This window comes from Thunnus maccoyii, chromosome 10 (genome assembly GCF_910596095.1).
Source record: "Thunnus maccoyii chromosome 10, fThuMac1.1, whole genome shotgun sequence".
Classification (NCBI taxonomy): domain Eukaryota; kingdom Metazoa; phylum Chordata; class Actinopteri; order Scombriformes; family Scombridae; genus Thunnus; species Thunnus maccoyii.
In genome coordinates, this window is record NC_056542.1 from 24,630,457 (window position 1) to 24,656,789 (window position 26,333).

At 38.7% G+C, this 26,333-nt stretch overlaps 1 protein-coding gene across 7 annotated transcripts in view; it reads right to left on the reverse strand.

The window, feature by feature from the left end:
- The window catches only part of ulk4 (unc-51 like kinase 4), an 80,443-nt gene that overhangs the window by 24,072 nt on the left and 30,038 nt on the right, over window positions 1-26,333 (reverse strand). For 4 of the 7 annotated variants that reach the window (XM_042424101.1, XM_042424099.1, XM_042424100.1 and 1 more), the window contains exons 20-31: window positions 23,465-23,626; window positions 22,544-22,729; window positions 20,756-20,883; window positions 14,545-14,678; window positions 14,222-14,343; window positions 13,885-13,941; window positions 13,478-13,529; window positions 12,751-12,845; window positions 9,275-9,326; window positions 8,140-8,329; window positions 6,678-6,770; window positions 1,240-1,288 (exon numbers count right to left, since the gene is read on the reverse strand). In XM_042424101.1, coding sequence (XP_042280035.1) covers window positions 1,240-1,288; window positions 6,678-6,770; window positions 8,140-8,329; window positions 9,275-9,326; window positions 12,751-12,845; window positions 13,478-13,529; window positions 13,885-13,941; window positions 14,222-14,343; window positions 14,545-14,678; window positions 20,756-20,883; window positions 22,544-22,729; window positions 23,465-23,626 — 1,320 coding nt within the window. Of the gene's footprint in view, window positions 1-1,239; window positions 1,289-1,410; window positions 1,496-1,778; window positions 1,788-4,729; window positions 5,358-6,677; window positions 6,771-8,139; window positions 8,330-9,274; window positions 9,327-12,750; window positions 12,846-13,477; window positions 13,530-13,884; window positions 13,942-14,221; window positions 14,344-14,544; window positions 14,679-20,755; window positions 20,884-22,543; window positions 22,730-23,464; window positions 23,627-26,333 lie in introns of those variants that run through there. The other 3 variants (XR_006098451.1, XR_006098452.1, XM_042424102.1) reach the window with 3 other exon arrangements.

Below are 26,333 nucleotides of genomic sequence, written 5' to 3' on the forward strand. Positions count from 1 at the left end.
TAGCCTGAGGCTGAAGACAATGACATCAATTTGCACCTTGGACAACCTGCCTGTCAGTAACAACAAATAACAAAGCTAATTTATTTTGATCTTTATAGACTAATAAGCTATAAAGGACTACCGTGTACATCACTGAAAGCCTTAACCTGACAATGAGCCCGACAGCAAACCAACATGAATTTTAACTTTCACTGTCCTGAACCATTCATGTGTAACTGGAGTTACAGATTAAGCATTCGGTAACGCTTAAGCTCAGAGTGAATTTAGCTTAGATGTTAGTACTAAACCTACAGTATGTATACATGAAGCAAAATATTTGTAATATTATTCTGCCTCCTCTGGCACAGCAGCCAACCAGTTAAGAACCCTGGTCTAACTGGCTTCCTGAAGTCCTTTCATCTCTGAAGCAGAACTACTTCATCATCTAGACAAATACAATTAGGTGAGTTTCTCCATGACAAGCGTGATTGCCAGTGACAGGTATAATCAATCCAGATCAGAGTGTTTCAGGCAGTATAAATCAATCCAAACGTGAGCAATATAGACGGCACTAATGGATCTCGACATAGCCGGCTCAGACAGGAGTAAACAGTCAGGAGAGGTGTTAATCAGGCTGTTGGATAAGAGTGTTTAACATTCTGCATCAGCTAGTCGGGGCTGGACAGGCAGCCATGCAGAACACTGATTATTTAGTGAGTGCGTATGTGTGTGTGTGCACACACCATAAATTGTTTGCTGCCACACAAGTGTTTAGGTTCGGTGAAAACAGATTGTACTGTGTTTCTTGGTGGGTGCATTAGACTGTGTGTATGCGTAAAGGATCAGGTGAAATAAATTGTTTACTGGAAACATTGTTATGCTTCACTGATAACAGACAAGTGCGATCTTAATAGTGGAGTTCATATTCCCACTCTATTAACCCTTCCTCCTCTCTGTGGCTGACCTGCCAGTCAATTACAGGGACCCTCTAATAGGTCAACACCACTCAGACTAATTTACATAAATACATCTATAAGTTATATTGAGCGAGTGAGAGAGAAAAGGAAGGAGGCAGAATACAACTAAACTGAGATAAAATAGAGCAGAGATGCAATGAAATAATACAGACTGTAATAACTGGGTTTGATTAGCTGATTGACAGACTATTTAACAGGCCGCCTGATTTATTAAGTGAATGACTGATTGAATGAACAAGTGATTAATTGATTGGCTGAATAAAAATAGCGATTGGTTTCTTACCATAATGAGCTGAAACACTGTTGCTAGGATCCTACTATGTTTGATCAACCTGAAAAAGAAAAAAAGAGAAAAAATACATATTGAAGCAAGGGTAGAACATGAGGGTGAGAAATTAATTAAATTTGGAGGCAATTTACTGCACAGTTCACACATGCGCACGTGCACACACACCGGGCTGTTTCATCTTCATTAAGGTTGTAGTTCCACTACGATGACTCCTGTCTGGTACCAGTGGGATTGGGGGAGAGAGGAGAGACTACAAGAGGAGATGCAATGAGAGCAGATGAAGTGAGAGGAGATGAAAGAAGAGAGGGGAGGACAAGAGGAAGAGGAGATGAGAGTTAAGGGGAAGATGAGGTGAGAGAAGATTACATTTAGTGATGAGGAGAAAAGAAGAGGGAGATTGGAAGAGCGGGGAGAAGGTTTGGTCAGAGAATAGAGGGAGGACAGCGGAGTAATAAATAAATTAAAAAAAGGAATAAATGGATGGAAGGAGGAAGTAGAGAGTGGAAAGAAAAGAGTGATGTGGACATACGCACAGAGAAAATCTAGGAGAGAGATGGATGTCTATATTAGAAATGTCATTCTGTCTACTTACTGATTAAGGTTCTTTGATTCACAACCAATTACTGTGCGGTAGGAGTCTATGTCTACACATACACACACATCTTGTGTATGTGTGTATATGTCTGTTTGTGCGCATTAGAAAGCAAGAAAGCACTCAGGCTGTAATGGGAACAAAGTCACCTGAAGTCAAGACAGGTGTTAATATGCGGAAGGTAACAAAGCCTGTCCACTGATTTAAAAATCTGTCTTCAGTCTAACTATGATGTATAGCTCGTCTAGCAGGCATCAGACCACTTTAAATGAGCTGATTCAACAGTGTCTATCAGTTTCTGTAGTTTTCAGAAGCACCTTCATGCTGCAAACATTGTGTTCCACCTCATCACAAAGGTGACCTTTAGCGACTAAACTGGGACTAAACTTTAGTTAATGTGGTGTTCTTGGACCCGACCGTCGATGGTGCATTGAGTGGGAAGTTCATTAACTAAAAGTTAGATAGATATGCATGTAAAGATGCATCTAGTCAGCATAAAAAGTCATCTAATGGTGTTAACATTTCCTCATATCTTTTTACATTCCTTTTTTACTGCTTAAATGTTTTTCTTTTACTGGTCAGTTGTCTACTTTATATTCTGTGTTCTTATCGTTTCTTTGTTGCATTGGATTACTTTTACTACAACCTACTTTTCACACAGAGATCAATAACAATTTCATTTTATCTTAATGTGTGTTGAGAAAATATTCCCCAAGCCATTACACCAAACTCTGAGCTCAGCATCGGCATCTGCAAATTAAACTGTGATTAATTGGACCAAGTGGTTTTTCCAGTCTTCAGTTAATTTTGGGGATGAGGTACCTATATTTTTATCTTCTTGTCTGCATGTCTGTTACCTCTAACAAATATCGCTAGTCTCATCTGACCCCTGGTCAATTAGATATTTTGACAAAGAGCACTATTGCGTAGTGGATGTCTTCGGTTTAGTTCAATACTGTTGGAGTCAGTCGTATCTATGATGCAGCACCACTCAAGTAACAGCACTGACATTTATTGGAACTGCGTTTCTTTGCAGTTGAACAGTGACCCCATCTCCATCCTCAATACTGAGAACACTCACTGTCTATAAAAGCAGGTTGCTTATAGAAACATGGAGTCGTGGACACTGACTACCGTACTGTATATCTCTGCAGTAGCTGTTCCTTTGTTGCCACGATGATTGAATCCTATGTCAGGTCTTTTATGAAGAGGTAAATATGTGTGTGTGTGTGTGTGTGTGTGTGTGTGTGTGTGTGTGTGTGTGTGTGTGTGTGTGTGTGTGTGTGTGTGTGTGTGTGTCTGCAGATGTGATAGATGGCCTCCCATTAGGTAGGTGACAGGCTGAGAGATGAGAGGACAGGACAGGCCAACACAACATGATAAACTGAACCACCTTTAAACTACCAGCCATACATCAATAGACACTGTGGACCGGGTACTGAGGAAACTGGGGCACAATAGAATGCTGATAATAGACCAAACACAGCTGAGACAACTCTTACTGTATTAGTCATACATCATCCGTATCAGCTTCATAACAGAGAAGATAAAACTATCATGTTATGGATTACTACTAAACTAGATTAACCTCTACTCTATTAGTCATATATTTCTGTTGACATAACACTTCATCTAAGCTGATTTTGAAAGGGCATCGTGGACGTTGATGATGATAAGATGATAAGCACCACAGAGAAAGTCATGTATTTTAGTAGTTGGAAGTTTTAGCCAAATTGCTATATCACAAGGTATTGGAAAGTTCTTCCCAAGAGGATGGTTCAGTTATTCATAAATGACACACCTTAATGAGTTTTTGTGACATCTAAAGAAAAATTTAAAATATTTTCTTCATGCATTTATTCACACCAGAGAACAGCCCAGTAAAACAGGTTGTTACAACCAATTACAATCTTTAAGCATGTGAAAAACACCGTGGTGTTAACACCTCATGATTCCACTTCTCTCTGACATAGAAAGACTTAAGTGTTTCAATTTGATGATGTAATAATTCTGAAAGGCTGCGTCTATGTCAGGCTATTAACTCATGATTAAAGAAAAAAAACGATTCAGAAATTGCATGAGTTGTTTAAGATAAAATTGTTCAACAATCACTATATAGCCAACCGAGTTACGCTAAGAGAAAAACTACTCATACTTGGTTAATAAGCATGACATGTGTGAGAGGGTTAACACATTGCCTTGCTGAGAGGCAACATATACACACACAGTTGGCAGATAGATTTACATATAAGGGCATTAAAACATACATGAACACACACACGCACACGCACACACATATAACCACACAGCATGAGGTTCTTTGGCTAAAGGTCATAGTAAATGTAGTTGTTTGAAGGTGTGTCTGGGCTGTGATAATGCAGAGAGAGACAGCAGGCTGCCTTCCCAACATTAATGTCCCCAATTTACCATCTAATTACCGCTCGGCTGGCTTCATAGCCACACTTATCTAACCAAGACCCAGGCAATTTAATTTCTGATTGTATAACTGCAGTGATGGAGGGAGAGTTGTGGAGAGAGGGCACAGAGAAAGAGAGAAATGTGGACTAATGTTAATAAATTAGAGATGGTGAGAGAAAAAGAACGAGGGAGACAGAAAAAAAAATGTAAAATATTGTTAATAATGTCAGAAGAAAAAGGAGTGAGAGGAAAAACAGAGATGTAGAGAGAAGACTGCTGACACCAATTTGAGAAGTTCACGTCACTCTACTTGTGTCAAGGAAAGAGGGGGATGAGGAGAGATGGAGGAAGAGAAGGATGGAGACGAGAGGGGGTAATATTACTGATAAGAAAAGTAGGGGCGTATTCAGAACTCTGAACTCCGGGAGGGTGGGAGGGATGGATGGAGATGGAAGGAGAGTGGAATATTAGTGATAAGAGGTGTACTGTGGCTGAAGTAGATACAATAAGTGGATGAAAGCAGGGAAGGAAATGTGGGAAGGACAAAACAGAAGGTTAACAATCATGGTCGTTGTAAATTACTACCAAGGATTGAGAGATGAGGGATGCAGCACAGAACTATGGATGAGCTGCAGTATTTGGTGATGGACAGTTCCATGTTTATGGTCATTCTTTGATCCACACAATATTGATAATGACTGTACTGGTAAGACTAAATGACCAAAAGGTAGCTTGCCTTTATGTATCACTAAGGTAGCAACTTGTTTTTGATACTTAAGTCTCCTGATTCTGTCATTTGGCTGATCTGCAACTGAAACAATTGCTCGTGAGGGAGATTACGCACTGTTTTCTTCTGTTATTCACCGTTTCTTCTTTAGAGCCAGGAGTTGGTGAATGTCTGTTCATACACCCTCACCCACTGACCCTGCATCCCTTCATCAATATTTTCCCTCCTTCCCAGTGTTACCTTTCTCCCTATCTATCTTTCTCAATTATCCTCCACATCTCTCTTACTTTCTCCTCCTGTCCCTCCATCCACTCCTTGCCTTCCCCATTCTCTCTCTCTCTCCTCATTTTCTTTTTTATCCACCTCTTTCTGTCTCTGTCAACAATTGAAAAGAGAAGACAGATGACCAGAGAGTCAAGACTTACTGACAGCTGCTGTCAGAACACATCTATCAAACACACATGTATACGCACAAACACAGGGACACGCACACACACACACACACACACACACGCACACGCACACGCACACACACACACACACACACACACACACACACACACACACACACACACACACACACACACACACACACACAAACACACACACACACACACACACACACACAGGTGAGTCATCTCATGGTAAGACTAGGGATCAGCAGATTCTCTGTGCAACAGAAACACATAATTACCTTTATTTTGGTGTCAGATCACAGCTAGCTCAAGAGTTGTTTTTAATTTCCTGAATTGCAAATTATTTCAACATTATGCAGTAGTGAATTTTACTTTAACGCCAGCAATAATTTTGTCTAAGTCATATATTTAAAGAGTGTGCGTTACACTTTTTAACAAAGCTCTACACGGGTAGCTGGTGTGCCAAGATATCAGCACAATATGTCTTTACACATCTTAGCTGATACAGCACCTTATGCCTGCCACTAAACTGATTACTAAAGTAGAAAACACTGGGTTTAAGAGAGGTGCACAAGGTCTTGTTGAATGTAGATCACCAGCAGCAGGGAAGCTGGTGATGGTATTAGCTGTGAATGTGCATCAGCTACATTAATAAATAAATGATCATTTGTGTATCCTTTGTGTATATTTGTATGTAGTGTGTTAATAAATGCTAGTAGTGCGTGTGTGTGTGTTTGTGTGCACGTTTATGCAGGTGTGTGCGCATGCATTTATAAATGTGTGCATGTATATTTGGGAGAGGTTGTGAATAAAAAAACAGCCAGTGCTGAACTGGATATAACTGGCCTTGGCATTAAAACATTACACACAGCGCCTAAAATGCGCCTGTGTGCATTTGTGTGTGTGCCTGCTAGGACTGCAAAACACTCCGATACTACCAAAGCTTTTTAATATCGTACTCTTACATGTTACACCTGAATAATGGAAGTAAAAATATCGCCGGCATGGTCTACACAAGACTCTAATTTCTCTAAGAGGGAATAATGTATGTACAGAGGTGGATCCACATTTGAAAGACCAGACTGAACATCTACAGACTTCAGTTTGTGCTCCTGTAAGTATGTAATATTTAACAGTTCTCTGTAGTCTTCAGTGTACTACATTATGTTGATAGTACTTGGTATGGTAAAATAAAGTACAGATGATGATGAGGCCCCCATTGCCACCAAACTGTTAAATTGTCACTGTGTGTGATTGATTGTATGTGCAGGCACAATACCTGCAGATCTGTGTGCTGTGTTCAGTCATCGATACCAGCAGTTTGAGTGCGTAGAGTGGGATAGGCTCTGCTGCTCGAAGAAGAGACTCATACCTAGACACAAACATGCATGAGTACACCATTTGGCTTTCATAGTGTCAATAATTAATGTACTGTTCTGATCATTAGTAACAGACTGTAAACTGGAACAGATCTGGAGAGAGGGGTGGCCAAGAGGGGGAGGGGAGAACAAGAGTTATAATAGGAGAAGAAGAGAGAAGGATATGAGGAAAGAGGAGAAAAATTGAGAGGAAAAGAAGAGGAAGAGTGTGAGGAAGAAAAAATTAGGGTGGAAATAAAAGTCAACAAGAGGTAACACATGAGGCAACCATAAGGGGAAGAACATTTCAAAAAGGGAGATAAAAATATGACTGGTATAGGAAGAGGCAGTATACAGCAGAGAATATGGAGGAAGGTGAAAAAACGAACCACAGTGTCAATATATATTTTATATTTTTGTTACTCTGTCATGATGCGAACTGCTACAAACTGCATTTGTCTGTCCCTGCTCTCAACATATTGTATGGTCATTGGATGCCAACACTCATAAAGACAGGTACTTGTCAATTGTACCTGATAAGTATTAAGAAGTGATGTGAACCTACAGAAGCAGCACACAAGACACAACTACTCTACATACCCCATCTTAAAGAGTTAAAGGAAGGAATTGACATTAAGAAATCGTTAACTCATCAATAATATCTCAATACAATGTATGTAAAATTACCATAGTGTAACAAGACTATCACCCGTGTAAGAAACACCAGGATTATGAATGAACTTCATCATCATAGAATTTATGATGGTTGTAATATCCCAAATTCCATCTCCAGAAATCCTCTAAACCTCATCTCTGACTTTATCACCCGCTGACACTGAGATGCAAAGGTTTAAATTGTTTTCAACCTGACAGCCACTGTATTACAGCTGTTTGGGCTTGAATACTGGGTCTATGTACAGCTATTTAGTATTAGTATTTAACTAAAGGAGTGGGGTGAACAACAACAGAATGCTGTTCCAGAGCAAATGGAAATCAATATTTCACAATTGTAAAATCAGACCTTGGAACAAGTCAATGGCTTAACAAGAAGAATCACTTTAATTTTACTCTCACACATCAGTTTACCAAGCAAAGTGGAGCATAAACCTAATTTATGACATCAAACAAAGGGGAATTTTAGGAATTGTTGTTTTAATATTCAGAAACATAATTGATAACAATACTTTTGGCAAAAAAACAGAGCAGCATTCATTTCGACCGTGGTCTCATTTACACTAATTATAATAAAGTATCACATTTAATTTAGCATTTTATAGATGTTAAAAACTGTACTCATCTAATCTATGACTCTTTTTTTCTTTCTACAGAAACAAAAAAGAGAGACTCTGTTGGTCTTTAACAGACAGAAAGAACCAGACCAACCTTGGAAACAGGGATTTGGTGATAAGGGCTAAAATTTGACTGGAAGAGCTCCCGTCATGTCTTCCTTCCTCTCCTCTCTTTTTCTCTTTCTCTGTCTTCTCCGCATCTTCCTCACCACCATCACCCTCCTGGACCAGCAGGACAAGACTGAGTTCTGACAGTACCCTCAAAACAAACACAGACCACTCAACTGGATCACACACACACACACACACACACACACACACACATACACATACACATACACATACACATACACATACACATACACACACACACACACACACACACACACACACACACACACACACACACACACACACACACACACACACACACACACACAGTCTTAATATGGTATAAAAGTAGACAGTAGTAGTCTTTGTGCTGACACATATTGGCTTAGGTTTTGCTTGCATAACAGCATTTTTGTTTCCAAGGGAACAACATTACACAGCAAGTTTGCTTCATTTACTGAGTGACAACTGAATTACATCCTGACCATTTTTTCTTTGGAAATGACTTGGACATTGTTGATTAAGAGGCAATATTGATGCCAAAATGTAAAATCCAACCTTAGGATGTCACACAATTTAAGACTAAGAAGGATGTTCAGTGGCATGTTTTGATCATTTCAGTGTATGAACATTATCGCCTTTTATTGTTATAGCTTCCTTCTAGGGCTATTAAAAGGGACTAGAATAACCAAATAAAGTGAACTTCATAAATATCTAAATACTAAACACCTAGCATGACAAGGGTACTAGAATATTGCACAACATAGCATTATACTATATATGTTACATATGTAGATACTGGAATTCCTACCTATTCCTACCTATCTCCCTTTGTCTTTGCCATCTCTTTTCTCTACATGTCTCTCTCTTTATCTGTCATCTTAATATGCATTTACTATATCTATCTACTGTGGACGTATGTATCTATATTTGCTCTAAACCTTTCATCCCTCCTCTTTCACTGTTTTCCATTTTCAACTCACATTCTCCTTTCCTTAGCTATCATTTGCTCTCATTTCTTCCTCATTCCCTGCTCCCTCACTCTGACCCTCCTTCACTTCTATTTCCACTTCTCATCCTCTGTCTCACTCTCAAAAATGACCCACCGTGTCTCTTACCATTTCTGCTGAAAGCCAGTGTTGTCAGAGGAGGCAGGATGGCATCAACAACCTTTGAAAGACATGAAAGGACAAACAGCTTTACACACATCACACACACACATCACAAACTCAAACTCTGTAAGAAGCTGATTACCTACTGTAGTAAAACAAAATCAATCACAGTCTGGTGTTATGTAAATTCAGTTTATATAATACAAGTAGATTTTCTCATAGTTAAATATGTATTTTATAAATTATCAATGGTTCTATTTGGTCCCTGGTTCCCTCATGAAACATTTTGTTCCTATTTGAGGTGGTGCAAGCTGGAGAAATTAGATTTCTGTCAGCCACAGTCAGTAAGGGAATAAAATATATCAATAAAAGTAATCTCAGCCTTTCCTCTATACTTAATATACTGCTAATCTGAAAACAGGATATATTTTTAGATTAAACTGAACAGAAGACACTGTGCTATATTAATTCAGTGGACATCAACCACACAGACCGCTGTCACAAAGGATCAAATTACTATGGAAATACACTGTTGAGTGATTTCTTTGATCACGCACGCACACACACACACACACACACACAAACACACACACACACACACACACACACACAAAAGTACTTCTGCAACTGTCAAAGCCCTTATTTAGGCATGAATCTGTATTGCATGAATTTACATGATTACTAATATTACCATAGAAACATCACTAATGCGGAGTGAGTGTGTGTTTGGTCATTACATTGAAAGCCAGAGACAGGAAACAATAAAGGACGATGTCCACCACTAAATGATCTGTATATTAATATCACAACCATCAAAAGACTGGATAAAGCATGTGTGTGTGTGTGTGTGCGTGTGTGTGCGTGCGTGCGTGCGCGGGGGGGCTTGATGCAGTTTCTCTGAACTGTGAACTTTGGGTTAAATGTCTTTTTACTTTCTGAGTCCCAGTTTCTCTGTTTCTACCCTCTCTCCTTCGCTTTGCATTGCAGCTATTTCATCTGTATTCTCATAGGACTAGCAAAGATGCAATGTTGTGTACACACTTTTGGATTTTACCTTTTTTAACATTTGCAAATCACAGGCAACAGCTGGTTGTCTGAAATTCCACTTCTGTCAACGGTAAACAAACTGACAAACTTAATGTGTACATTGTTGATTAGGCAATAAACCGGCTGTGGTGAAGCTACTGTATATCATTCATTTAACAACAAATGAGCTTTTGTTAGCTGCATACTAACAAAAGCTCACTACAGACAGTAGTTTGTAATGATTCTCAACATATCTTGGCCTTACTGGAAGACTGACTGGTTATCACTGCTGCAAAACCAGTTGAAAAAAGGATGGCAGAATCAAATAAATAATAAAATAAAAAATAAAAACACTTGGCCTTTATATCTGAATTTGAAAATACCTAATCCAAAAAGTAATGAACAAAACTTATCATATCAAAACTCAATAACACATCAAATAAAATTGTGATGTTTAGTGAATTCTTGCCTATCATTACATGGTTTGAACAGTTAATGCTTACTTAGCTCAAGTGTTCAATTGAAGTCACATTTAATCAGCCTTTGCACTCAAAAATAATTTTTAAATGTTAATAGTTTTATATTATTAGAATGAAGAAAAAGATTTTTGTGGAATTATCAGAAATGCTCCTTTTTTGTCTCAGTCAGAGGCTTGTGTGATTGACATTAGCTGGCAGGCTACTAGTGTTACACGGTACGAGAACAGAGACAAAGTAAACACACTGTCAAGTCATGGGCAGACAGAGTGTCGCTAACAGGGATTTGGAGAGCAACGACCAAACCAGCATCTAACGGGACCAAAGTGACATTTTCAGGTATGTTTACATGCTGTTTAATGTGCTGCAGCTAAGCAGATAATCAGCTAGCCTTCTAACTGACTTTAGCAGTGTACTCTTCCCCGATCAATATTCGGTGGCTCGTTCAATAAGCTAAGGCAGTGGTTCTCAAATTTCTAAGGGTTTATCTGTAATAAAACATGTAAAAGCAAAAAATCTTATCAGATGGGAGACCCACTGTGGTCTAATTTGTGTCAGTTTAGGGGTCCCTGATGTGAAAAAGTTTGAGAACCACTGAGCTAAGGTGCAGGACAAGACGTGTGTTCATTTTTATAAGTTAGATAAGAAGGAGACTTTAGCAGGAAAGCTAATGTGGGTTGTTGTTCAGAGTCTGTAGTTCTTGTGTAACAGGATGCTATCAGTCTGCTCAGCCTACGATAGAACACCACGTTATCACTGTATCAAAATAAGGACTCCAGCTAGAAGATGATGGAATGGTAATTCATCAAAATAATGTAAAACTCGGGGGCACCATCATGAAATCAAATAATTTAAAATATAAATTTCTCCCTTTTGGTTGCTGATTTTTTCTCAAGGGAGAAAGGAACAAGTGATTTACAGAGCAGATATGTATGCTGTAGTAGACAAAAAAAGGCAATTTAATTTCAGTTGGACTTTAAGAACTTTAAGAACAAATGCAACAACATTTTCCCACTATGTGAAAGAAGCTGGTATGAAAAAAGAGTTGTGGAGTCCTTGCTGCAAACTTTACTCTTCAGAGACGTGAACTAATTCAAACACAAGAGTATGTCCTTGTCCAGCAGGCAATAAAAGTTAATCTCAGTTGGCTGGTGGTAATTAAAGTGTCTTCCTGTGTTATTGACTATCAGTAGCAGCGTGCCTTCCCTTTGCTTCTTTCCTCTATTCTTCATCTCTTTTCTTTTCTTTTCCTCCATCCTGTCTGCTTCCTGCTGCTCTCCACTTCCATACGTCAATAGTCATTAAACACAATCTCATTGTCCCATCACATGCACGTACACACAGCCACACACAGGCAAACACACACAGATCTGATGAGACTCTATTGGTTCAATAGTTGATTAGTGTCTTGCCTAATAGCCACAAGTTGACCCTCTGTCCTCTGACCACTAATAAACAGGTTTAGTAGACTGGAAGACACAGACTGAATATAAAACCAGGAGCCACTTTGTGAAATGGACACATAAACGAGATATTCTTGGACACATTTTTTATATGCACTTGACAACTTTAATAACCCTCACTTGTGCTGTGCAAGCTTTCTACCATGGCGATGCAACTTAAGTATTACTTACGTTTTTTCTAAATGAGAAAATAGTAAAAAATGTATGTTGGAAATCTGACAGTTGCAGAAGCATAACAGAATACCAGAATGATGACAGGTTCTCTCGGGAGTCCTGTCAGAGGTAATGCACAATACTGACATTTGCTGAATATCACACGACACCTGTCCTATTTTCTTTACTAAACTCTCAGCAGACAGTCAGTCAAGACAGGTAGCTAGTCACATGCACACACACATAATTCTTGACCTAAGCCCGCTCTCTACACCTCAAACACGCAAACATTATCGATTAGACAGACAGTGAGTCAGACAGGCATATTTCAGTCAGTTGTATATTTGCTTGCATGCATACTTACAGCACTATGATGTGGAGTGATGAGAGTATGGTGCTGACTCAGGACTTCCACAATGGACAGAGTTGTCCTAATCATCTCCTCACATACTGCTGCACCTAATGGGGAATCACATATCATTCAGCTCTACTGAATTATCTCCTCCATAAACGTAGAGCAGGGCTTACAAGTAGACGGGCGAACCAGTAACTGAACAGTTTCATATTTGATCCCGGCACTGACAGCTGGATGTCAGCTGGATGTCAAGGCACTGTACCTGATGCAGTGAACTGTGGCTGACCCTGAACTCCTTGCCTTAAGCACACACATTTGAAATTCGAGCCAACATCTGTCTCTTCAAGGCTGTGTGTGTGTGTGTATCTGTCTCTCTCCTCATCTACCGCATTAATATACTGTATATATTTGTTATGATCCAAAGGTGACATTTGAGTTGAAGTGCATCCTTCACAACTAAACTTGCTAGAATATGGGTTTGACAGTTTTTCAGATACAGCATACTCTATTTGACACTTTGTTGTTATTTAACCAGGTGAACACACTGACTATAAAAATTCAGTTCTAAGGGAAAATAGCAGATTAATGATGAACATTCAGAAAAATATCATGCAAAGAAGAAAAACCCAATCCTAATCGAATGAAAAATGATGACCAAAGTTTGGTCCCAAAATGACATATAATAGATAATCATTTAACATGTGTAAACATTGTAGTAACTGAGAAAATAACTCACCCACACCGCTGGCCAGATTTGTTTCGTTGGACTCTACAGAGGTGATGTAATTCTGAGAGAAAGAAAGAGGGAACATATCAATTAAAAACTACAGCAACCCTTGTCAAGATTATTATTTCTGTAATTAGTATTTCTGTTACACTTTTCTGTCTACCTCCCTGCCTAAATATTTAAGGACTACAACGAAAATGAGTACTGCTTTTTATGTTACCCTAATGGACTAATAGCCTAAAGTTGTTGGGATATCACTGTATATTTTAACTTGTCTAATAAATTCAAATTCAAAATGTACTATTGCATCATAGTCTAAACTGTGTTATTTATTTGCCTTCAGTTTGTAAAAAAAAATGCTCTCTTGAGGAGACAGAAAAAAATATAAACATGATACTCTAATACCAACTACTCACCAGCAGCAATCCAATTTGAGCCAGAAACTCCTCTGTTACAATTTGAGATCTAAAGACCTGTGAGATGACAGAATGTGAGTCACACAGACAGACAAGTAAGGAAAAAAAAACAACAAATAACATTATTGTCTCACAGTCTTCTTACTGTAGCCAGGTGTATCAATCTGACACGTATTTAAAGAATTTACTTTTTGAGGCAAAATGGGCAATACTGTGCTGAACGACAGGGATCGGTATTAGTAATTTATGAGACCAAGGATGTGGATAACCTTACGGACAATAATGCTAAAACATTCAAATGTAACAATGACGAAAGCTCCCTTTTGGCCCCAGTTACCTGTGATGAAAGAAGTGCCAACACTACAGACATAGTAGGCAAAGTGTGTTTAAGCTGTCTGCTCTGAGCTGTAGATGGGTGTCTCCTCCCAATCACACCTCTCAATGCACATAAGACATCCCCTGGGGGAGGAAGAGGAGCGGAGACAAGAGGACAGTGATTCAGCATAGTTCTAGACCATAAAATATCTGCATTTAACGACAAAAAAAGAAGAATGTTGAGCTACTAAGTTGATTTGCAAATTCATATAAATATGGAGAGAAGAAGGGAAAGTTGTTTGTTTATATGTGTCTGGGTATGTGTCTGTGGTTGTGTTTCTGTACCCAGTATGAGTGGTGCAGTGCTACTCAGGTACACAATCAGCAAGTCCACACACTGAGACAGATATCTTGATTGACTGGGGTTCTCTCTAAGGGGAGTAGCTTTGCGCAGGTCTCTCTCCAGGTACATCACAAGTCTAGACAGAAACAGACACACACACATATTGCATGTCACATAATAGAAAAAAATGTACTTTTCCACTCTATATGTAGAAATACTGATGCATAAATGTATATACTCCCCCACCCACTGTGATATAAACAACTATAAAAGATGATGATGCAGACATAAGCATGTTTCTAGTCAATGAGCTATACAATTTAGACAGGAGGCATAAAGCAGAAAGAGGCACGAAGGTTGGCCAAGAAAATAGACAGACGGACAGGCCTTGAGATTGAGAACATTTTTATTCTTGTCAGACTGCATGTCTTGAACAGTAATCAATAATATTCTATTCACAAATTCAGAGCAGAGCGGAAAGGTTTTCACTGCTAACTGATATTCATTACTGATACACAAACACACCCACATATATGTGTCCATGCACACATGGGCATAAGCAATTATGAATGCAGACACATGCAGAGAGATGCAGAAAGGTCATATTAGTTAACAAATATTGATTTTAAGCTTTAGAGTGGCAATGGTGCAGGGGGAGTGGGGGATTATGAATTCAGTATTTTTCCTCATAATGTTGCATAAAAGATTAGCAGCCAAGGTTTACAGTGATTCAAAATCCAGCACAGCTACTATTATAATATTTGGGGTCCAGTGCAGTTCAGGGAAGCCTTCATTATAATTGCTGGATTTTCTTTTGTTACTTGAATTATATCATTATTATTATTATTATCATTATTATCATTATTATTACCATTATCACTATTATTACCATGGCCATTGTTATGTTGTATTAAAATTCACTTTGAGTATAACCTTGTGCTTGGCCATCAAGACACACCTGCAAATTACTAGTTAGGTTTATTTATCTATATACCATTTAATTACTGTTTCAAATTATTATAAATAACAACTTTGCCAAGATCTAACTAATCAACAATTCACATAAATGAAGCTTTGACCTGCTGGTGGCACTAGATGAAAGGGAACCATGAATGTATAAACAAAACTTCATGGTAATCCATCCAATAGTTGTTGAGATATTTCGGTTCCGGAAAATGTGGTGCACCAACGGACCGTCCAACTGACCAACAAATTAACATTGCCAACCTAAAAGCCATGCTGCTAGCTAGCTAAATGAGCAGTTTGTTTGTAAAACTGTCGTACTTGATATGCCTGTTTCACAAATCATTACTGAAGTCAACATTTTAATGCTATCAGACATTATTAAGTAAGGATTTAGCTGTTGTTGTTGTTGTATCTTGTGTTTTAAAGCACCTGTCAATCCAGGTATGAGTGAACAGAACTTGTATGAATTCTGTTGTTGGGGTGACTCTTCAGTTTATATTTGCTTCAAGCAAACATCCATCTTCAACAACAACCAAAGTCAGCATTATCTGATGACCTCACTACCCTCAATTATACTGCAGCATTTTTTTACACTATATGTATATCTGTCTAGGTAGCTGTTTACCTGTTTGTCTCTCTAACTGGCAATATGCCAGCTCCTGTCTCCCTGCTCATTTGTCTCCCTGCTAGACTTCAGCTAGTGTGCTCTCCTGTTAGTCTTGCTGCCATTTTTCCAGATTGCTAAATAAAGAGATAAACTTGCCACCTCTCTGTCAGTCACTGTGGGAGACTCACAAAGCACTCAAACACAACTGACCTACAAGTGGCATGCTCTATGTGTGTGTGTGTGTGTTTGTGTGTGTGTCCATGTATGCGTGTGCGCGCATATGTATGACTGCGTCTGTTGAAAGCCATCACACTCTACTCCCAATGGCAATCTTGACACTTCCTTAGTGAGACTTGTGCAAGTTTATCTCATACAGACAAAAACACACACGTGAACACGCACACACACACAAACACACGCACACACACACACGCACTCACACACAGATATTTTCACGCCACTGAGGAGCTAATTAAACACAACGTGCTTGGGTGAGAGCAGGACCGAGGAAAAGACGTGTGTGTGTGTGTGTGTGTGTGTGGTTGAATCATGCAGAGTGCTCGGTGGGAGAGAGACAAGCAGGTCAACTCTGACAGCTCTAACACAGTGAACAGAGGGAGAGCAAGTAGGAGGAGAGAAATAGAGAGAAAGTGAAGCATGTGTGTTTGTGTGTGTGTGTGTGTGTGTGTGTGTGTGTGTGTGTGTGTGTGTGTGTGTGTGTGTGTGTGTGTGTGTGCGTGTGTGTTTAAGAGAGAGACAAATAGGCAGAGGAAAAGAGAAGAGAAGGTGAGAAATAAAAACATCTTAATTCTGTTTTGGAGTCATGTGTAAAAGGAGGTTGTTTTCAGACTTCCATGAATTCAGTTATTCTCATAACTAAATATAACAAAGCAAAGTCGTTACAATATGAGATATGACGCTCTGGCATGAGGTATCATGCTGCTTCATTTCCATTTACTGCTGGAGACTAATTCTGTGTCGCAGTACCTTATGACACAAAAATACTATGATTTGTACACAGTATGTACTATTATTTATAGTATAGTTTTTAGGCAGTTAGTGGACAAGAAAGTCATTTACTGTAACATAAAATGACAAAAGACATGCACAGACAGATGGCTATGGCCAATTTAAAATTTAGAAACAAAATGTTTTCCCGTTCTCATTCCCCATTTTTGTTTTCCAAGATATTTCTGAAACTGTCTCACCGCATATTTGTCTTAGTTATTTCCAGCTGAGTGCTAAGCTCCCTTATTTCCTTTGTGTGTTGCATTATGGGATAATAGAGTCCATCAACGCCACACTCAAAAGGCAAGTGAATTTATTATGAATAATGACATCTTTGAATATACTCACTTTTTGTTTTAAGTATGAACAAACTACAATTCTAATTATTGAGTAGTATGGAATAGGGACACAGCTTATGATTAAACTTAAATCAATTAATACATTAAATAATTTGTATTTCTTGGCAAAATATAAAACCACATTGATGCTGAAGCAGGAGAGTTCCTAAGACACTGCCAAGGAGATGTTTTGTGGTTATTTGAGTCAAATGTAATTGGCAAAATTTTTGGTGAATAAAAACAATCATGAAAAATCTGAATCATTGATTGTATCAACAAACCTAACTCCAAATAACCTTAACCTTACTCTTTAATGGAAAAGTCAATTTGGCAATTCACATGTGTAAAACATCAGAGAGATAATGGAGAAAGTCTGAGACTGAGAGAGAGAAAGAGAGGAGAGAGCAAGAGAGAGGCAGTTCAATAAAAAAGAAAAACTTAACGAGAGAAAAGAGAAAGGGAGAGAGAGAGAGAGAGAAGAGACAGCAAGAAGAGACAGTTATAAGGATCCATCTGTCAGTAATCTAGGGCATCTTTTTCAAACTGAAATACCAACTGGTCATAAATTACCAGGGGAACTGGCTGTGTATAAATATATCATGCATATGCATCTCATCATATGGGCTATGCACATTCACAGCTGCATTGCAAGTTAGTGTGGGGTGAAACACAGGACAACCAGCTAATGAACCATTTGAAGTTCCAATAAAGTTACAACATACAGCAGTACAAACTGAATGTCCAGGGTACATACATTTATATTATCATTCCCACGGCTGCAATACTAGTTAACGCAGAGGTTACGCAGAGTACAACTGCCTTGCCAACAACCTCAGGCAGCATTTTTATGAAGGAAGCCTCCAATCTCAAAGCAGTTTGCTTTAAATAACAGATAACTGTGTTGAATATCTTGGAGTACTTGTATCAGAATGGGAAACGTCTGCTAAATAAATCACTCCACAAAAGCATGCTTGACCAATTTTGCTGGCTTAATGATCCAATAAATCTTTAATTCAGTTTATTGTATAACATGTCTACACTAAGCCAGTTAAATGTGAAACTTGAGTTTTTGCTCTCTGGTTGTGGCTTTCTGTCTTCATTAAGCTGCTGTTTTTCCACACCTTAACCTAAAGCTCTTCTCAAATGCCCTCCAGAGTGAATAAGTCTGCCAGTCTTGCATTTCAGGGTGGACAGGGGAGATCAGACTTTTGAAAAACAATAATGTAAGCCCGCTCGAACATTAACAGCTGCTGTGTGGCAGTACAGTTAAAAGGTCAACTTTCTATTGCCTCTGACTCTCTCTGTGATTATTCATTTTAAATGTCTGATCATACAGTCCAAGTGTAATTAACCTCTGCTTATGTTCAGCGATGCAACAGTGCAGAAAATACTGATTACCCTGTTCACAGGTAATATTTATGACATGCGATCAAATCACAATTTTATGCTTGTTCAATTATTTGATAACCAAAACAGACTCCAGTTCTTAAATCTTTATGCTGGCTGACAGTTATTTATAGTGTAGATTTGAAAGTGCTGTTGCTAGTTGATATAGTAGTTTATCTAATTAAAATTTATATAAAAATATATTTCTGATCTCCTTGAAGAATATAAACCCAGTCAGTCAGAACCAAACAGAGTGTGGTGGCTTTTAGCTACAATCCAACGTAAAAACTGTTAAAACTGTGCCTTTGATTGATTGGTTTCTCTACTGCAATTTGATTTCCTTTGTTGCATTTAGGGCAACTTTGAAAGCACTGTAATCTGTACTTCTTGTCTATTACTTAGCGTGTATCTATGTCTCTGTTCTTGACTTTTTAATTCAAAATTAGCATTTTAATGTTTTTTTTTATGAAATGTGCTATACAAATAAACTTGCCTTGGCTCACTCAGATGCTGGCTATGGTGCAAACTTATCTAGTTTGCCAACTGAAAGAGGAGGACAATGAAGAGTTGAAGTATTTTCTCTGCTGTTCTGCCTTTTAAGTGTGGACAAAGATTTTAAAATGAAAACAACCTGAAAACTCTAGTGTGGACACAAGAGGCTTTCACAAGCAAACAAGTCTTGGACGTACTGTGGTCGTGGTCTTGTACTGCACACTACCTTCACCTTCTGTAATGTTATGTTTCCATTTTTCTCTTGAATTGAATGTGTGCTATCTCCTCTCCCCAGCAATCAATAAAACACAGATAACCATCTAGAACAACTCTTGGACCAGCAGGCAGCACCACCGGCTGTTTGGTATTGGCTTGGCACTGCAGACATTGTATAATTACTATATATAATACAATTACTATATAACCATGTAGAGTGGTAGTGGTGGTCGATGTCTTTTCAGTGAACAATATTACATTCCAAACAAATTTAGAGCACAGTTTTGGATTTGCCCCTCCACACTGTATAGTGAAGAGGGAATGTAGTTTGAACTATGGTGTAGCTGGGTATGAGCACACTCTGAAAGCTACAGCTAAATAATTAAATGGAAATCCCACCCTGAAATGGAATTCACAAATGCTTCTTGTTTGTTCTCCGACAGTTCTGCCTATGTGTGAACATGGGCAGCTACATTCCAGAGAAACTAATTAGCCAGTGGTCTGACAGACTGAGTGGAGTTATGAGTAAGCTTGATTGGTCCAAATCTCAGTACAGTCAGTCAGTAGGAGGGTGCACTATGTTGTGTGGTGAGAAAACTTTTAAACAGACACATCACCCTCAAGCAGGATCCATGAGGTATTACTGTGTTACAGCACAGTTAATAACTCTTTAATGAATAAAAGGAAATTATAGTTGAAACTTGCAGCATATTCCATAGTTAACCACTGATCTCTAGTCTGTTTTATCACATCTGATTTATTATCTGTTCCAGAGCTGCTTCTTTGCTGCTTGGGGTCACACAGAGTGTTACTTTCTACTGAAGAGCACACAGTTAAAGCCAAAACTTATTGTTTGTCTTCTCACAGTGTTTTAAACTCAGTTCAGCTAACTCTAAGAGCTGTATATGAATCTCTGTATATCTCACACAAATGAGATGGGTCAACTTTCATACAACCATTCTTGGTCACAGTAAGTGACTAAATGTGAGCTACTTTTTAGCTGTTGCTCAGTCAGTCAGATAAAACAAATTTATTTATATATAATAATCTGGTTGGGAGCAATTTCAAGAAGACTCCACTTTCCATTTATATGCTCTTGTGGTGATCTACACAGACACATAATTCGGCATTAACATTAACAGTGGAGCGACCACACTTGTCTGTGTGTGAGTGCATGTGTATGGGTGAGTGTATATTTACCTGTGTTGACAGCAGAATAGCAGCGTGTGTGTGTTGTCCTGTATCAGTAGCAATAGTAGCAGTAATGCTTTGGCTCTGGTTACTGTGGATGGAGTCTCTAGACAGCGCAGCACCTTCAACACCAAATCCTAGAAAACACAAACACATAGATGAATAAAGTAAAAGTCTTTAAGATATAGGTTGTGCATGTTGCTGCTGTTGTACAGTCCAAGATTTGCTTTGCAATTCAAATACAAGTTAGCTATATGGAACAGGCTTTTCTATTAATATGGCAAAGTAACACATGATAATTCAAAATTAAATTAAAAAGGTTGAAGTAAACCTGTACACACTGCTATATACTGAGTTTATGTTACAGTGAAAAAAATATATAGATTAGATTTTTTGCAATGTTTAGCACACAAATCAAAAAATATCACTGCAACATGTCAAAATAATGTGTGCAAAGAAATAAGAAAATATTCAATTTAACATTTTCCTTAAGGTGTTCAAAAAATAATTTACTCAAAATGCGTCAACTACCAGGCTAAAACTTAATCAGCTCAGACGCCACATTATCACACAATATGCATATGCACACACGCACGCACGCACACACACACACACGCACACAAACTTTTATGCCTAAAGCTACTGTAGACATCCACTCACTCAGCACAAACTCAGCAGCAGTAACTGGTTGGAAAAAATTTGACTGGCCAACATTCATTACCATTATCATTATCACCAACACCATACACTACTGACTATGTGTGTGAGTGTGTGTGTGTGTGTGTTTGTGTGTATGTGTGTGTGTGTGTGTGTGAGCTAATGTGAGAGAATGTGCATGCATTCGTGTTTATGGGGCAAAGCACCAAGTTAATTAATTTCAAAGCCCAGTAGTGTGTGCCTTGCTGATAAGTCCCTCCCTACTACCCATAATGCTTTGCTAAAGTAGAAGGCTGCAGCACGTTCATTCAGCCAATTAGCCCAGATACTGACACACTCTACAAATTAGTGTATGTGCATGAGCGTATACACGCACTCACACAGTCTTTCTCTCACATGCATGCACACAAACACACACACACACTAACAGACAGAGTTCTGTCTAAACAAACTCTTGGACTGTCTGTCTTTGTGCCAGGGGAGAGAGAGAGGGGGAGATGCAAAGGGGGGGGGGGGGATGAATGCATATCAGTGTATAATTAGAGCAGAGTTGAAGTACTAAGTTTGTATTCTGGTGTTAAATTGGAAATGCTCAATGCAAATAAATTCAGTTCAGAGTCAATTACCAATGCTAGACTCCAAGTTAAAAACCTTCAAATCAATTTTATCCCCTCTGCCATACCAAGATTAGCACTTCACATACACACTAGATGGGCTGTCTTATAAAAAATTAAATAAGTAATTTCTGACAAATTAGTTCGTGCACAGTTCAGCATCAGTTCATGAACTGTACAGAAGAGAGAGAGACAGACAGAGAGACAAAGAGAGAGAAAGCACAAAGTGAAGATTTTTAGAATTTGAAGCCAGTTTTGTTTGTTCCTCGTGTTGCGTTGTTATTTAGTGTTTTCATCCCTTAGTCCTTGTGTAAAAACCTCATTATAAGTGACATTCACACATACAATTCTCTAAAAAAATCAAACCCCCTATCCAGTAGTGATGTTGCCACCTAAATCTCTGGATTTTTCCTGTAGAAATATCAATAAAATACAAGATTAAAACAATATAGTTGTTTGTACGTATCTGGGTTTCTTGGGCCAGTTGATATGTAATCTGTATATATGTATGAGAGTATACACGTACCCTGTTCTGTGTGATGCGGTGCGTTTGTATGCGTGAATTGACTAAGGCAGTGGCCATAGCAGTGAGCAGGTGCTGCTGGACCCTGGCCCCTGCTCCACCCACACCCTCTAAGATGGCCGCAGGGCCACATGTGTCAATCACTGCCAAGAAGACTGCTGGGACCACCTGGGTTAACCTAGAAAGAGACTGGGGACGATAGAGACAGACAGATAAACACATACATGACCACACTGTGATAAAAAGAAATGCAAAGTTAACATGGTAAAGATATATCATCAGTGACTGTATGTTCCTATTCCCTCATACTGTCATCTTGCACTTGAAGTCCCTGTTAGGCTGTTAGTGCATTAAAAAAGGAGCAAGTATACAATGGGATAAACATGGAGTGACAAATGATCTACAAATGCATTCGTAATACCACCCACTGCAACTACTTAAGTTAACCGCCATGTTTTGGCTGCCTAAGGCTGTGTCCAAAATCACTCTCTTATTCACTCATTCACTACTCCCTATATAACAGACACTAAATAGTTTACTCAATCGTAACAAGCAATCATCATTTTACATCATCACCATCAGTTGTAGAGTCGCACAGTGGTCATTTCTGCACTTGTAAAATGTGGAGCATTGCATTGTGGGATTATTAGCAGAATGTAGCATACATGCCATGGATGCTACTAGTTTTTTGTTCCATTGTGGCATTTTTGAGGGCACCTAATAGTGGATACATTTACACATTCAGCATTCAGACACTCAAATAAAATGGCATAGGGTAAATGCAGTGCACTATATAGTAAATACAGAGTGAATTCAGACACAGTCTACGTGTGTGTTTGATGTCTGTGTTTGTAGGACCGACAGAGATGGTAGTGTGTGCATATGCGTCTGTATACGTGTGTGGCTTGATGCATGTAAACTTACAGAGATGGCAGCGACTCTGACAGCCTCCACAGTGGAGTGAGTGAACTGGTACCACAGGGCGGAGCCTATCTCTGTGGTAACCAGGGGGTGGGAGGGGCCAGAGACAGTGGCAGAGATGTTCTCGATGGCTTTTGCAGCCATATGATGAACTATTGAATCATCCTGTAAGACAAACAAACACCTTTGAATCATTTATATTTGCTGTGGTGCAATGACTAACCAGGCGATTTAAGTTGTGATTGACAACTAGATCTGGAAAAGATTTCTTGCAGACATTTCTCAATAGCAGAGAAAGAGCATCTCTCAAATAAATGAACCATTTGTAGTGTCTCACCACATTACACTATACATATGGCTATGGTAGTGATATAGTCCATTCAGATAAGATTGTACCGACTACAGCTATAACAATATAATACAACAAGGACACCGTCCATGTACTCACAGACATTTTGTTACAAAAATAATCAAACTATTTGAAAATTGATTCTCTATTTTCCTGGTCCAACAAATATTTATAGAGTCCATTAAAGAACCATCCTGCAAGAGGATATGGGACCATGAGTTAGTAAAAAAAATCCTATCAAATCCAGTTTGAATCCAAAGTACTAAACATAAACACTATGACACCTGCCTCCTTTGCACAGTCTTTAAATGTACAAGGACAGAGAATACCAAGCAGAAACACAGAGAAACATGCATCGAGAAACATTCAGAGAGATGGTACTGTTGTACATAAGTATGTGCTGTAAAGCCTTTAGGGTGTACCCACAGGGACAGAACAAATACGAAAAACGAGAAGATCCAAGTGATGGGCGTCTATATTTGTATTTGTACTAATATATGTTAAGATTTCAGACTGGTGTGTGAATGTGCACATGTATCCTAATAACGGAGCACATCATAACGCTCTATGTCGAAATATTATTTGTTCCTTGTATAAGATGTAATGCCATTGTGAGCAACACATTTTCAGTTTCATTGTTAAGTGACAAACTCAAAACTCTATTACTGAAAAAATGTCATACGGCAAAAGGCAGAAATGAACAAAGAACTACAAAGAACTAACGCAATCACAAACTGACAATTAGATTAGCTCCCAACATCACCTCCACACAAAAAGAGAAGAAAGGTTGTGAGCGTGTGTGTACATGTTTGAGTATGAGTTAGCGTGCAAGTGTTTGTGTGTGAATGCTTATGAGTATACTGTATGTGCCCACACACCTTTGCCTGAGTAGAGAAGAGTTGTTTGTGTTCAGACAATGGGGCCAGGCTAATAAAATCTCTGCGGCTGAGGAAATGAGTTTTTCCAAGAAAGTCATTGTGGAGAAAGACAGGAAGTAGAACAGAAGTGACTGTCTCTGTCAGGTTATTAATGTGTTTCACTGTGTTACATCACTTAAACACTACTCTCCCTAGATATGAGATACAATAGAGCCTATTCATAAAGTTAACTATATTTAGTTGTAAAGGTTCGTAATAACAGCTATAAAAATAATTTCACCATGGCATTTTATCATGGTAATTCTAAGAAGTGGTGCAAGTGACAGATAATGTCATTATTACACTAAATTGTTGCTTATTTCACACAAAACTGCACTGACTATCCACACATTTGCGTATATATGCAGTGTACAACATTTAAGACGTGAGAGACTTAAATCAAGCCAAAATCTACCAATTGAAGTGACGCTCAAAATCAGTGTTTTTAAAATAAAGCTCACTCTCTATAAGTTTGAAAGGTGGCTGTTAGTTTGTTTTGGTAGCTGTTAGTTTCAGTTTGTTCCTTCTCAAACAACTGCAGCTGTAGTCAGCTTGAATTCATGCCATTTATAGTGGAACCCAATGGTGCCGTCCATCTGTGTGCTCAGTATGTTTCAAACAATCATTGTTTTTGGCATAATATGGCTTAATACACTTTGTGTTTCTTGTTATTCTGCTCCTCAGAAGCTCCAACACTTTTTGCAATATACTGGATATATAGATGGGCATCAGATGTGGATTATGTAGATTATGCTTCAGGAATGGTTTGAAAAGTTTCAATAGATGCTTTTTATAGACTTTTACCTCCATGAAAACTTGTCACCATTGCAATCTTTTATAACAGACATGAATTCAAGCTGACTACAGCCACTGTTTTCTTTCAGGCGTTAAAGTTTTCACAAAAACATTCCCCCCTAGCAAGAATATTGCTACTGTCCTGCAGAAATCTTATGTCTAAAACAAAATGAACCTTTTACTGTTGAAAAAAATCTTGATTCTGCTGTGGATGCCTATGTACTTCTGACATTTAACAATATATCCATGGTCAGGCTGTGATCCAAGGTTATTTAACATTTTGTGGAAATTAGAGCTATCCTACCCAACCACATGGGAACTCTAATCATAACTGATAGCTTAAATAACCAACCTATTAATCCAATATAGGCCATCACATTGAGTATTCAACACCAAGGGACTACGTAGCACGACAACATAATGAATCCTCTGGCACCCCTCTGGGAACCAGCAGAATGGTCTGTTCCAGCATTCCCCAGGCCGTGCGGGCCAGTTCACTAATGAGCCCACGGGGGAGCACCCACTGTCTATGTGTTTAATAGACTGTAGCCCTGCCAAGAACTACACAGAGAAAGAGAGAGAGGGGGAGACAGAGAGAAAGAGAAAGAGAAAGAGAGATAGATTGAGTGAGAGAGATATCCTTACATGTGGTGAGAAACAAGTAGCTCATGCGAGAAACTCCATCATTATGATGCAGAGAGAGAAAAGCAGGAGACAGAGGAGCGACTAAGTTATTCTCATTATAATTTCTCCCAGTATGAGAAACAAGTTCATCTAAGAAACACACTCATTATATTATACTCAGTGTCCT